General features: G+C 37.1%; 1 protein-coding gene across 2 annotated transcripts in view; it reads right to left on the reverse strand.

Moving 5' to 3' along the window:
- Edil3 (EGF like repeats and discoidin domains 3) overlaps positions 1–13,924 on the reverse strand; it is a 457,317-nt gene that overhangs the window by 15,962 nt on the left and 427,431 nt on the right. For both annotated transcript variants that reach the window (XM_052743643.1, XM_052743642.1), the window contains one exon: positions 12,260–12,415. In XM_052743643.1, coding sequence (XP_052599603.1) covers positions 12,260–12,415 — 156 coding nt within the window. The remainder of the gene's footprint in view (positions 1–12,259; positions 12,416–13,924) is intronic.

Here is a 13,924-nt window from a genome sequence, read left to right on the forward strand (position 1 = left end):
ACAATATGGTGACATCAAATGTTTGGCAAACCCCCAAATCAACATTGATATGTCGGTAATAACATTGTTTCTGGCAGAATGCCACCTTTTTGTCGGACTGTCCAATGGCCTTGAGGTGAGATGCTAGAGCCCTTGCCTTCACCAGTCTGCCAGTGTGTATCTGCCTGGAGATCTGGGTGGCTAATTCCATGTGGTCTGTATCCTGGTGTGTGTATTGGTCTGTGCCTCTGTATATGTGGCCAGTAACTCTGTATATGCAGCTGGCATGTGCCTGGGTGCCCCCTGGCATCTGTCTGTCTGGAGTCTTTTGTGCTGTTGAATATGTATGACTTCACTGCCTATAGACTCTCAATGTCATCGGTTTCCAGGCATCCTGCTCCCCCTCCTTTCCTGGATTCAAAGCTTAGACTTCACAAGGTTATTACTAGGCTTCCTTGAATTTGACTTTCTGTCTTTCAGTTCAGTAGACTACCTCTCACCCATTCCTGTGTTAAAATCCTAACCCACAAGGTGACACTATGAGGAGATAGGGGCAGAAATAAGAGAATGGAAGGGATTCATTCTTTTATTTTAAAAGCCACAGAGCGTGTGTTTGTTCCTTGTACTGGGAAATGGTACCATTGATTAATAATTGATTAATCAGAAAGTTTATCTTTCCAGATGCTAAAACTTCTAATACCTTGATTTTGAAGTTTCCAACACCTAAAACTCAGAAATAAAGTTCTGCTTTATATAATCTCACCAGATTATGAGACATGTTGTTTATTTATTTAATTTATTTATATAGGCATGGTCTCATTCTGTAATACAGGTTGACCTGGAAATATGTAGCACAGGTTGACCTAGAAGTAGCTGCAGTTCTTCTGTCTTATACTTAAGTGTTGGACATGATCAATCATGAATACATGATATATATATCATGATATATACTATATCATGATATAGTCTTACAATAGCCGAGTCAGATTACACTCTTAGACTCCATGTTTACACTCATTATTTTCTCACTGTCTATTATCAGCATTTAAGCAGCTTTGATGAACTCAGTTAATAATACAACTGCACTTATTTAAAACCTTCAGTCCTATGCCATTATTATTGCCAGCAGCATCAGGCCACGGTGTTAGCAAGTAACTGCTCCTATCCATTCCTAGCCGTAATTGTTAATTGTTTGATATAATCTAAAACCAAAAAAGTACCAGCTCATCACTGATCCTTAAACTCTACCAAAACAGAAACATTCTCAAGAAAGTCTCCAAGGTTTAAAATCCAGTAATGGACATGTTCTTGTTGGTAAGGATTATGTTGGCTTAGTAATAGAAGTTGTAGATTCTCTTCCAGTAATAATGGCTTCATTATGTTGGCTTAGTAATAGAAGTTGTAGATTCTCTTCCAGTAATGATTTATACACCAATAAATGAGTATTTAGCTAGGTTTCCAGGCATGATTTCCCTCTTCCTAAGCAAGTCTTAAGTCCAATTAGAGAGCTGTTGGTTACCGCCAAGGTGTGCATGCATCCTTTGAATATTTTGGCATGATGTTCATTGCTGTGGTTCATGGGCATCATATCTGGGTAGGAAACTACTACAAAAAGCCACAACCAATGAAAAGGCAGATCTACGGTGTCCAGTCCCAGTAGAATTATCTACAAAACACTCTTACACCTAAGGTTCAGAGAACATTATGGAAGAGGGGGCAGAAAGACTGTAAAAGCCTGAGGCTCAGGGAGTTTGTGGTGAGATTGTGTCTCCTAATAACATCAAAAGCTACACTCACAAAGTCTCACCAACATGACTATCCAAATCTGAACTGAACAAGGATGACAGAAATGGACATGATAAACTAGACGGTGAAAAGCCCTCGAAGCTTCAACCCTATACAAAGAACTATACCCAGCTGAGGAGAGCTGAGAGTGGGAGAGGTGCTCTTCCCCAGGGAAGAGCACACCAGTTGCTTGTATAGTGCCAAACAGTCAGCCTTGAATACATACGTGCAAATGACACTATCTGGACTGAACAGGTTATATTTAGGAATGTATATGTATATACATATATGAATGCAATAACAATTAGTGAAAAAAGAGGGCAGATAGGGGTATATGGGAACATTCAGAGGGGAAAGAGAAGCAGGAAATGTTGTAACTACATTAATCTCAAATTGATCTCACATTGACTCCCACATTTATGTGAATATGGAAATTTATTATATCTTTGATCTGACCCCTGTATTAATAAGGCCCCTTTGCCGGCTCATTTTATATCAACTTGGCACAGCTGGGGGCATTTTCAAATAGGGAACCTCAAGTGAGAAAATTCCCCCACTAGACGGGCTTGTGCTCAAGCCCACAGTGCATTTTCTTGATTGATGATTAACAGGGTAGACCCAGATCACTGTGGGTGATGCCGGTTTTCTAATGTGGTCCCGGGTTTTCTAATAAAGCAGACTGAATAAGGCATTGGGAGCAAGACAGTAAGCAGCACTCCTCCATGACCTCTGCATCAGCTCCTGCTTCCAGGTTCCTGCCTTGACTTCTTTCAATAATGGACTCTGATGTGGAAATGTAAGCAAAATAAATTCCTTTTCTCCTCAAGCTGCTTTTTGGTCATGGTAATTTATCACAGCAAAGCAAACCAATGCTAAGATAGTCCCTTAGGTTGAATTACGGCAAAGAATAAAACAGGTATGTTTCTGAACAATTGACACCAGATGGTGTGCATTTAAATAGCAATGTCCTTACTTTTGGACGAACCTTAAGCTGTATCACTGTCTCCTTAACTTTAGTTTCAATTAAGTCATTCGGCAAACATCCAGGTGAGTAAAGGAAGGTGACTGTGGCTCCGTTTCTATCGTGTCGTGCCATAATTTACTTGTTATCTTTGAAATCTAAGTCTTCATGTGCAGTCATCTCCTTTTTGGAAATTGCTTTCAGAAAGAAACTTCTTTTCCTTTCCACTCAACCTTATTTGAAAATGATGTTGGAGACAGACTCTGAGGGAATGAGCCCAATAGCTCCAGTGTGCAAGTGACCAGCAGTATGGCTACTCCCTGGATAGAACAATTCACTTTCTAGTATCCCCTGCCCTAAGCATCTTCCTCCATGATTACCACAGTAGATTTTATTCTCTTTATTTTCAAAGCGTGTGTGTGTGCATGTGTGTGTGTGTGTGTGTGTGTGTGTGTGCATGTGGAATATATGGATGCATGTGCTTTTGTGTGAATGTGCATGTGTACAGGCCAGAAGTTAACGTTGAGTGTCTTTCTCTGTTTTTTTTCCACATTATTATAACCATTATTATTTATAGACAGGGTCTCTCACCTAAATTGGAGCTCACCAATTTGACTAAACTAATTAGCCAGGCAAGCCCCAAGAACCCTCCTGTTGCTACCTCTCCAGCACATGTTAACCACAACTGGTATTGTACATGTGTTATAAGAACTCTTCATGTTTGTTCCATAAGTACTTGTCCTACTGAGCCATCTTTCCCGTCCTGAAAAGGACTTTTTCTATAAATAACTCTCACTCCAACCACATTTTTAAAGAGATAGCCTGGCCAATGTTTATTCTGCTGACTGTGCCTTACTATGGACTGGGTTTGAGGGGCTTTAAACTTTCACATTTAATTTCAGTTCCGTGATAGGGATCCCTTCAGAGGTACAGCAGGGTATTCTGTGGCATTTGCAATCCTGTGGAAGTTGTATAAATTGTTCAGATCAGACTATGGAGAGTTTGTAGTGAGGTTTACATATGTTAACGATGCTATCTTTATTATATTTTTTATTTACTTGTTTGTGTGTGTTTGTGCCACTGATGCCACTGCACAAATTCGAAGGTCAACTTGGCATTAGGCAGTTCTTGTTTTCCACAATGTGGGTCCCAAGATTTGAAACCAAGTCTCTGGGTTTGAAGGCAAGAGCTTTTACAGGCTGAAACATCTCACTGGCTGAGTCATTGCTATTTCCACACAAACATTAGGGAAGGGAATGAAGTTAAGAAGATCAGTGATTTTTATGTATACCAGAAAGTTATGGACTTTGAAACTGATGATCCGTGCAGGAAAGCTCCCTGAACTGAATCTATCAGACAATGCACATACTCGGCTACACGTTAGTCTTCCAAAACATGTTGGTGAAATAGAAGGTTTTGCATCTTTCCTCATTATAAATGGTGATCTTTGCTCCACTACAGCATGCTCAGATACGGTCTGCTGGCAAATGATTGAATGAAATACTAACATCACTGTTGTAGAATATTATTTTAACTACGCAAAGGTGTGTTACATTTGTTTATGCTGCAGAATATTACTTTAACTACGTGAAAGTGTGTTAAAATTGTTTGTGCTGCATTTGTTTCACCTTGCCTGACTAAGGCACCTGATTGATCTAATAAAAAGCCGAACAGCCAATAGCCAGGCAGAAGAGGGATAGGCAATGCTGGCAGGCAGAGAGAATAAGTAGGAGTCGAAATCTAGGCTTCAGAGAGAAGGAGGAGAGAACGAGGGAGAAAGAGAGGGACATGCCCAGGGCCAGAAGTCAGGCAGCTGCCAGCTAGCCAGACACAAGAATCAGTGAAAGTAAGATCTACAGAAGGAAAGAAAGGTAAAAAGCTCTGAGGCAAAATATAAATGAAGAGAAACAGGTTCAATTATAAGAGCTAGCAAGAAATGAGCCTAAGCTAAGGCTGAGCAATCATAACTAATAAGAAGTCTCTGTGTCATTTGGGAGCTGGTTGGTGGCTCAAAAGAGAAAGCCTATTACATGTCACTCCTTCAAGAAGCTTTCCCTCTTAGTCTATAGTCCTCATTTCTTAGTTCTATGATTTTAGTCTACAATTATTTTTAATATTAACTGCTCAAGTGAAGCTCTTCATAATGGAATTTGTGAGCTTATTAAAATCAAAAAACTTATCGGAGACACTGATTTATATTGATGTTCACCAACTAGTCAGTCAAAGTCCTGAGGATTACAATGTATCCCCTTCTGAGGAGCAAAAACCCAAACTACTTTCAATTCAAATTTTTAATTTTGGTTACAGAGTTGATTAGAGTGATCTTTCCCACATCTGTGTCCTTATGTTAACTAGGGTCTCTGTAGACATTCCGACTTAAGTATTACCTTCAGCTACTCTGAGGCAGGGGCCAGAAGTCTGTATTTTTCTTTCTTGCTTACTTTCTTCTATTTTTGTTCTTGTTCCTGTCTTAATATCCCCCCCATTCTCTCTTTTATTTCCTAGTTTCATTCTGCACCCCATGCCTATCTTGAAATCATACAGTATTGAAGCTGGATTCAGACTCATGGTGGTCTTGCTATCTTGAAACTAGACCTATAGGCGGGAACCAGCAGATGGACTGTGTTTCAACAGACATTCTCATTTGTGTGAGAATCAGATGGCTTTGTATCTGAACCACTGGATAAGAAAGTTCATCAACATGAGTGAGCAGAGATGTTTTACTCATTTCCTGGATAATACGTGTCTTTCTTCCTTAAGGATCCACAGTATCTTACTAGAAACAAATTTTTTAAAGTTTTTCTTTTTTGACTGTTTCTGATAAGTTTTTCATTCTTTTTCATCTCATGCTTTTTTTTTGTTTTAAAATACTGTTGACTTCAAGGATGAAGAAGAAATAAAATATGACCAGCTTTTTTTGTCCTCAAAGTTCCTGCACAGTAAGTTCTAATCCCAACACTATGACATTATAACTAATCTATTAACAAGGAAACTTATTTTTAACTTTTTAAAATTTTTCCATATATGAACTCTTCCTGAAATTTATTATTGTTTTGCTTCGGGTTTTATCCTCAAAATTAAATGCTGAAAGTGCCTGACAAGTTCTGTAGTTTTCCTGCTAAACATAGTAAACCAGCTCCCCAGCAGTTTGAAACAAATGCCACATTCATAAGAGCAAGGGAACATTTGACTTTCAAATAAAAACCAACTGAATCCATGTAGTGAAGAAAGCTAAGAGCTGCTTCAGTGTTAGGAAATATTGTGCACTGGAAAGAGGGCCCTAAGAATATGGTGACTGTGTTAAGGTATCATCACAGGCTCAGTTAGACATGACTAAATACTGAATACGGTTAGCAAATGGAATTGTGGAGGTTATGAGAGAGTGGCTAGAAGCTGACATCTCCATGATAAAGGCAGAGCATCCCTTTGCTTTCAGTCTGATTTTGGTACTTGTGTGTGCACAGGTAGATGAGTACATTTGTATGTGTGTTCAGACACTGCAATATGTACATGTACACTTTTTCATAAACAATCTGAAGATCAGTTACTTAGCACCATAGAAAAACAGAAAAAGCAATTATACATTTTTAGAATTTCATTTATGCCACTTATGGTCAAACAGAGTAACTACTATTTGGTGATTTTTTTTTTGACATAATCTTATTGAGGCAGGCAGGCATAGGAGCTAGTTTAGCTTGGAACCTTCATAAACCTGGTCCTTCACCTGCATATGCTATGGACACAAGGACTCTGTTTCGTGTGCATACCACTCTCCCAATAATGTACCTAGTGACCTCGTCGACCTCTCACTTGCATACTCCCATCTGGAAAAAATGGTGTAAGCTCCCCGGCTCCTCTTAACAACTAAATTTAGACAGTTTCTATTCAAGTGTATTCCACAGGAATATGAATAACAGCAGGACCAGTCTGGACTGAACTTGTTTGGGGTGCACATTCAATAAGGTAAAACTGTCCTCTAATAACCTTTTAGGGATACTTCCTGATTTACCTCTTTGTGTCTATGCATAATTAAGCATGCATATGACTAAGATCAGATGCATTATAAGAAGGGACATGAGCAATAGAAAAATGATTATGTGATCTAATCTATCAATCTAAATAGAGAATCACTCAAACTACTCCCCACTTAGTAAGCAAGTCCGCCTCCTCTCGAATTCAGGAACAATACCCAGGGCTCTTAAAGCTATGCAAAACTGTGTGAGCCCTTATTATCAGTTCTTTCGCTGGGGAGCCAAGAACCTGGAAAAAGCTGGAAGAGACTACTGCACCTGCAACATTGTGTCTGTATCTACAGTGGACTTTCAAATCGACTTCCCCAAAATTTGTTAAGATAGTCAATGAAGTCAAAAGAATATGAAAGAAATAGAAATGTTTATATTTATAAACATATATATGTGTAAATATATATGTATATATATATATGTATATATATATATACATCCATTTGAAATGTGCATCTGTAAATATCCTACAGCCAGTGTTTCATTCTAAAATATTTAATGTGCCTATTTACTGTGGTAAAAACTTACGCTTGAATTTTAATTTGGTAAATATTGAAGCATTCTGATTAAATGCAAGCATATAAAGTTAAATGTAAATAATGTAAAGAATCAATTGTTCAAACTCAGAAATAAAATCATTGGTATGCTGTGTTTGGCACTTTTTAAAAGAAGAACACATGGTTGAGCTCCCCGTCTACTTGTACAGTGGGAGACAGAATAGCTATGGCAACAGTGATTACAAAACACGAGAACTGTTTTCTTATCTATAAAAACAGACAATTTGGTTGACATATGTATATTACATACACTCTCTTTCATGTGTTTAAAAAACATAGACAACATCCCTTTGTGTTTCTGTTGTTAGATAATCTTCTATGCCAGGATGTATAATGCTCTTTATTTGGGTAATATTATTTGCTATTTTATTATATGCTATTTCTTGACCCCACTTAAATAACTATTTTGTATTAAGTAATAAGCTAATATTAAGTTTCTTTTTTTTTTTTTTTTTTTTTTTTTTTTTTTTTTGGTTTTTTGAGACAGGGTTTCTCTGTGTAGCTTTGGTGCCTTTCCTGGAACTCGCTTTGGAGACCAGGCTGGCCTTGAACTCACAGAGATCCGCCTGGCTCTGCCTCCCGAGTGCTGATATTAAGCTTCTTAAGTGCACTTAATTGGTTTTAATATTTTAAACAAACTATCAGATTGAATTCTAAAACTAGCAGTCAAAGATTCGTAATGCTGAAATGATATTTTTTCATATAATATATTGTGATTGTATTTTTCCACCAACTCCTCCTACATCCTCCTCACTTCCTTACCCAGCTAAGTTCATGGTTTTTCTCTCTCTCAAATAAAAATACATCAGAAAGTCAGGAGAAAACAATAAGACAAAACGTGTCAAACAATAGAAAATGAAATGGAACCCCCTCACAGGGAGAGAGAGAGAGGGAGGAGAGAGAGAGAGAGAGAGAGAGAGAGAGAGAGAGAGAGAGAGAGAGAAAGAGAGACACTTAGGTTAAAATGGTTTAATGTTTCAGATTATTTCTACATTGTGTAGATTGCTGAGTGATATATTTCTCCACATATATTGTTGCAGTGAAAATCCTGGGTCAATCCACTCTCATAATTTTCTAAATTGCCTAGTGAGTTCACATTTCTCTGCTAGAAGTCTTACTTGAAAATGCTGGTCATAAAATAAATATTCCTCACTGAGAGTGGAGGCATACTCCCGTATTCCCTGTCCTTCAGAGAAATTGGGGTAGGCATATTAAGCTTACACCCAGTCAGGGCTACACCGTGAGACTCAGTCCCAAATAATACTAATAAATACTTCTGCTAATCTAATTGTGATGGCTTGTATGAAAATGTCCCTCATAGGGAGGTGTGGCATTGTTGGAGTAGGTGTGGCCTCTTTGGAGGAAGTGTGTCACTGGGAATTTGAGATTTTAGATGCTCAAGCCAGGCCCAGTGTCGCTTTCTATTCCTGCTGCCTGTGGATCTGTATGTAGAACTCTAAGCTACTTCTCCAGCACCATGTCTGCCTGTGTGCTGCCATGCTTCCTGCCATGATGATGATGGACTAAACTGCTGAATTAAGCCAGCCCCTATTAAATTTTTTCTTTATGCTCATGGTGTCTCTTCACAGCAATAACACCCTAACTAAGAAACTAACATTAACACTAGTAATAACAATAGCAATAAACGGTCTTCCAGTGTATGATTTTATGTCTAGAATCTGTTTTATTGTGCTTATAGTGTTAAGAGTCTGGGGCTTTACATTCATTTGAAATTAGGTTTTAATAGTTAAAATGTATACCATGAATCCCAATACATTAGCTAAAATAACAAAATATTGTAGACTACACATTACATAAAATAGAGATGTAGTGGGTAGCTGTTCCAGCTTTGACCTTGAAACACTGCCCCTAGAGTGACAGTAGGTAACTGCCACACCTGCCTTTGACCTGCCTCTGGGGCTGACCTGCCCCTGGGGTGTGGCTGAGAGGGAGTTCATTAAGACTTGAGTGTGTAAGTGTTTGGCCCCTTCTGGATACCTCAAGGTCCTAGAAACTGGATGAGACGCCAAGCCAGAGTTCTCCATTGGATGGTACCCCTCATCTCTCCTGTAACCAACCCCTATGGGCTGTAAGTTATCCCAGAAATAAACCTCTCTTGATTACTGGATAAATTACGTGGAATTGCCTCATTAATTACAGTAATATAGAAGGCCTAAAATTTTGAACTTATCCAAATGAAGACAAAAAGATGAAAAGATGCAATAAATAGGAAATAAATACTTAAGTGATTAATTTAAAGCCATTTACATCAATACTGATATCACATGTAGGTGGCTTGAAAGCTTGCTTTTGTTTGTTTTCAAAGTAGACTAGATTGGGCTTAAAAATATAACTATCTATACACAGTAGAATTTCATCTCAAATGTATTACATGTAAGTAAAATGTACACACATTACATGGAGGTAACGTTTCCAAATGCTGGAGTATCTCTAGCCATGCATGATGAAGTAAATTTTAGGGGGAAAATATTGTAAGATGTAAGAGTCACTTAATTCCTAAATGACAATAAGACCTTGCCTGTGCAAATATATGAAGACAACTAAGATGTCATGGCAAAGAGAAATAGGCAACTCCATAATGATAATGAGAGATAGTCATATTACACTCAGTAACAGATAGATGAAACACCAAGAGGGTACAGAAACCTTGAATCACATTATCCAGCAACTTCACAGAATGATTTGCATATGTTTCAGGAGGAGATAATAAGATCAAGTGTGTTCACTAAGCAAATTCCTAGTCTATCAGTAAAATAATTTAAAATATTTGATTATAAGCACTAATTTACATATTAAATGTAAACAGAGGTAAGTATTTCAACAAATGAATGTTTGCTTGTTCTTTTGTTTTAGATTGTGTGTTTTAGAAACAGCATCATACTACCCAAGCTAGCCTTGAACCTGTGCCGACACTCTTGCCTCAGCTTCCTGAGTGCTGGGATTATATGCATGTACCACCATGCCCCACTAACTCTAAAGACTTAACTATTACTGATTTTGGGTACATATTGCAAAGAGTTTAAAAGCCTTCCATATCTTAAAACTAATTCCAAGACTAAGCAAAGTTTAAAGTATACAGTTTAAAACCCCCATGTCGTGGAGCATCCAACTCTACGCACCAGTGTCTATAAACCCTGAGAGGAGGTGAAATCATTATTTATAACCACTTGTTGCAAAAGTTTGTTTATAGGTCATAAAATAAATTTGAAGACATTTTAAACAAAATGTTCAATATGTATTTGATCTGAGATGCCACTGATTATAAAATACACCATTAGTTTACATTGTTGAATGAGAACAGTAATTCTCAACAAAATATGAGTTGGGTGGGTATGGAGATGGGGAGGATCTGGGAAGAGTTGGGGGAAAAGGACACCATGACCAGAATATATTGCATAAATTCTTTTTCCATGAAAAAATAGAACCCGATACTTTGTTCTATAAAGCATGTGAAAGACTTAATATGTTGTCATAAGAGCATACCAGCCTCTGAGATTTTAAAATGTAAAACATGTATGTATTCTGAACTGTTAAGTGGAGTATTCACAGATATAAAAACACAAACAGATGTGGGCTGTTTAAATCAGAACCTAAGACTGTTTCCACTAAATGAGCTTGGTTGAACTGAATTCAAACTAAAGTCAGACTAGTGTCTCACTGAAACAGGTTTGCAAGCCTATGTGTTTCTAGCCAGATTTATACATTCTCTGCCTTGACCACTTGAGTAAGAAAGATATCCTCAAGCTTTTTGTTGGCTCATAATATACCAATAGCAAGGATACACAGGTATCACCTAACATAAAAAGTTATTAACTCAGAAACATTTGAAATGTGTGAGTTTCTTAAACTTTACCCCAACCCTTGAGCTAAGTATTTCTATTGATAACTCATGAAGTCTCGAGCTCTGTACAAAGGTCACTAACTAATCACTCAACTCAATGCCTTTAGGCTACTTGCGGCTGTATTATAACGTATGGCCAGAACCAGGCACCAACCTCTAAGCCTTTTATTTTTCAGAGTTCCACAGAAATTGATAGCAGTTGTTAAATGAGTTCAAGGGGATCAGAAGTTAATAAATAGGAATTTCATACTTAAAGAGCTATATGGTGTGTTTAGCCATAAAATCAGATAATTTATTCATAGAAATTTTAATTTCCAAATTATAATATATTGAAGCAAACTTAGAAAGAAGAATTTGTTTTACTTGGATGAACTAGCATAGTCCTCAAAATATGCCTGTCTCTAAAGTTCCTTTTTGTCACATAATCAAGGAAATATTACCACTGAAATATTTTTCTCAAGTGAGTGTTTCTTCTAATATCACTAATTTATTTATAAAATAATAGTAATGTTTGTCTTTGCAGTACACTCATGTTAATTATGATCAAATGTCAGGCCTCCTCTGAGTTTGTAAGATGTAAAGAAAATTTTAGATACCCACATCTTAGTGTATAGTAGGGGAGATTTTTCACTAATAAAGTTATTTATTTTAATAGGTCTCATATCACATACTCTACTGCAAACTCTTTTCTTCGAAATTCTATTTAGCATGGTTTATTGTATACACTGGTGTTATTTTTGGAATAAATTCAAAATTGATTTGGCATTCTTTTCCTTACTGGCCCTTTGCTCATATATTATACTTTCCAGTTTTATGTTTTAATGAGTGTGTGTGTGTGTGTGTTTCTTGTCTTTGTTTTCCTTTTTCTTTCTTTCTCCTTTCTTTTTCTTATGTGTTTTGTGCCTGTTTGCCCACTTTGTTTTCTAAGGAGAGAAAGAAAGAAGAGGCATGGAGTTGGGTGGGTGGGAAGATGACCTGGGAAGAGTTGGGAAACACAGAACCCATGATCAGAATATATTGCATGCAATCTTTTTCCATTAAAAATAGAACCAGAGCCTGACCCTTGACTCTACCGAGCGTGCAGACCACTTACCTTATCTTTTCTCTGTTTCTCATCCTGGTACACAGTCCAGTGCTCCCCGTCATCGCTGTAGGCTAGTTTGTATGAACCCACAAACTGCACGTGACCAAAATCCTTGGCGCCTTGTGTGATGATGCCGGTCACTTTGGTAGGGACAAGAAGGTCAATCTGAAAAGAGGAGAGCACAGTCGTTAAATGGAATGAATTAACCCACTATGTATTTGCGAATCTCTAGAATTCAAGAGATTAAAACCCATATATGCTAAGTGAAAAATACTCCTGGTTATTTGTACTTTGAAAGAGATGGGTGCATTTATAGTGATAAATTTGTATTTTGCCATGAGGGATATAGTCTAAGATGTCTTGGACAACCATGCTGACCATTTTAAAATAAAGTGATGGTAAGTTTGGCTCACCAGTACTTCTTATATTAAACTGGTTCCCCTGTCTTGCAACCATCTGACACTGAGTTTAAACATTTGTGTTCATAATTTAATGTACAGATTTATTGATCAATCCAATCACAGAAAAACAAAGTAATATAGTATGTGGTCAATTAAAGTCCAATTATTGTTCCACAAAGAGCAATACAAACAGTATATGACATTTCATAATTAAATATTAAATAAGATTCCCACCCAGTTCCTGTGAATTTTATTGAATTCAGGAATATATAATTTATTAATATTAATTCTTGTGCACTAAAAATTTCCTTTCAGAAAATTATAATCCTAAATAATTTAAGGATAAAATGAAGTGTTCAAAACTGAAGGACATATATAAGGGCAACTGGGGAAAAGGGAAAAAAATGAAAGGTTAACAATATGAAAGTCTAATTGTAGGATCTAGGCTATTATACTTTGTGTTTCCTGCAAAATGGTGAATGAAACCTATAAATGAACCCTATGAGTAAAAACTACAAGTGAAATGTAGTGAATGAAAAAACTAAGTTGTTATGTATTAAAATTATCAAAATACAAGTGAAACCTAGGGGCTAGGGATGCCTTTCATCAAATACCATAACATAAAACAGTTCCAGATTTTCCCTACTTATTTTAAACTCATTCTTGAATCTTTTTTACACCCTGCAACTCTAATGAAAACTAAATTTAGAAACTTTGTTTTCTTGGCAGGCAATGTTTGAAGTCACCTTTGCTTTTATTTGTGTTCCTTGATCTACAGCTTCCTTCTTGCCTGGACAATGCCCCCTCTTCCAGCTATTTCCTATGGCTAAGCTCCATGCTACATCCTTGAACTTATCATCTTTAACCATATCGATCTCATGCATGACCCCGGCATTGTCAAACACTCTGTTCTTTTGTTCCTATTTCAGGTCTTCTCTCCTGAGAGACTGCAAGGTAACCCCAATATAGTCATGGGTCAGATACTGGCCATGAGTGATAACAGATAGCTGTGGTGCATAAATAGAAAGGAAGCATATTTAGTGACACAAATACTCATCAAAATAAAGGAAAATTTTCCTAAGTGTTAAACTTTGGGATCACACACACAAAAATGTGTACAAATGTCTATGTGTATGTGTGTGGATTTAAATTTATATGGACAATTTCTTATTTGGGGAAATATCCACTTTAAATAGTAGTCTAAATTTAAATGATTTATTAAGATAGAGGCATGCCTCTAACAGTTTGTGAAAATGTTTCAGCAGGAAACGTT

The sequence above is a fragment of the Peromyscus californicus genome, unplaced genomic scaffold (assembly GCF_007827085.1).
Source record: "Peromyscus californicus insignis strain IS unplaced genomic scaffold, ASM782708v3 Scaffold_18__1_contigs__length_77618521, whole genome shotgun sequence".
NCBI classification, from domain to species: domain Eukaryota; kingdom Metazoa; phylum Chordata; class Mammalia; order Rodentia; family Cricetidae; genus Peromyscus; species Peromyscus californicus.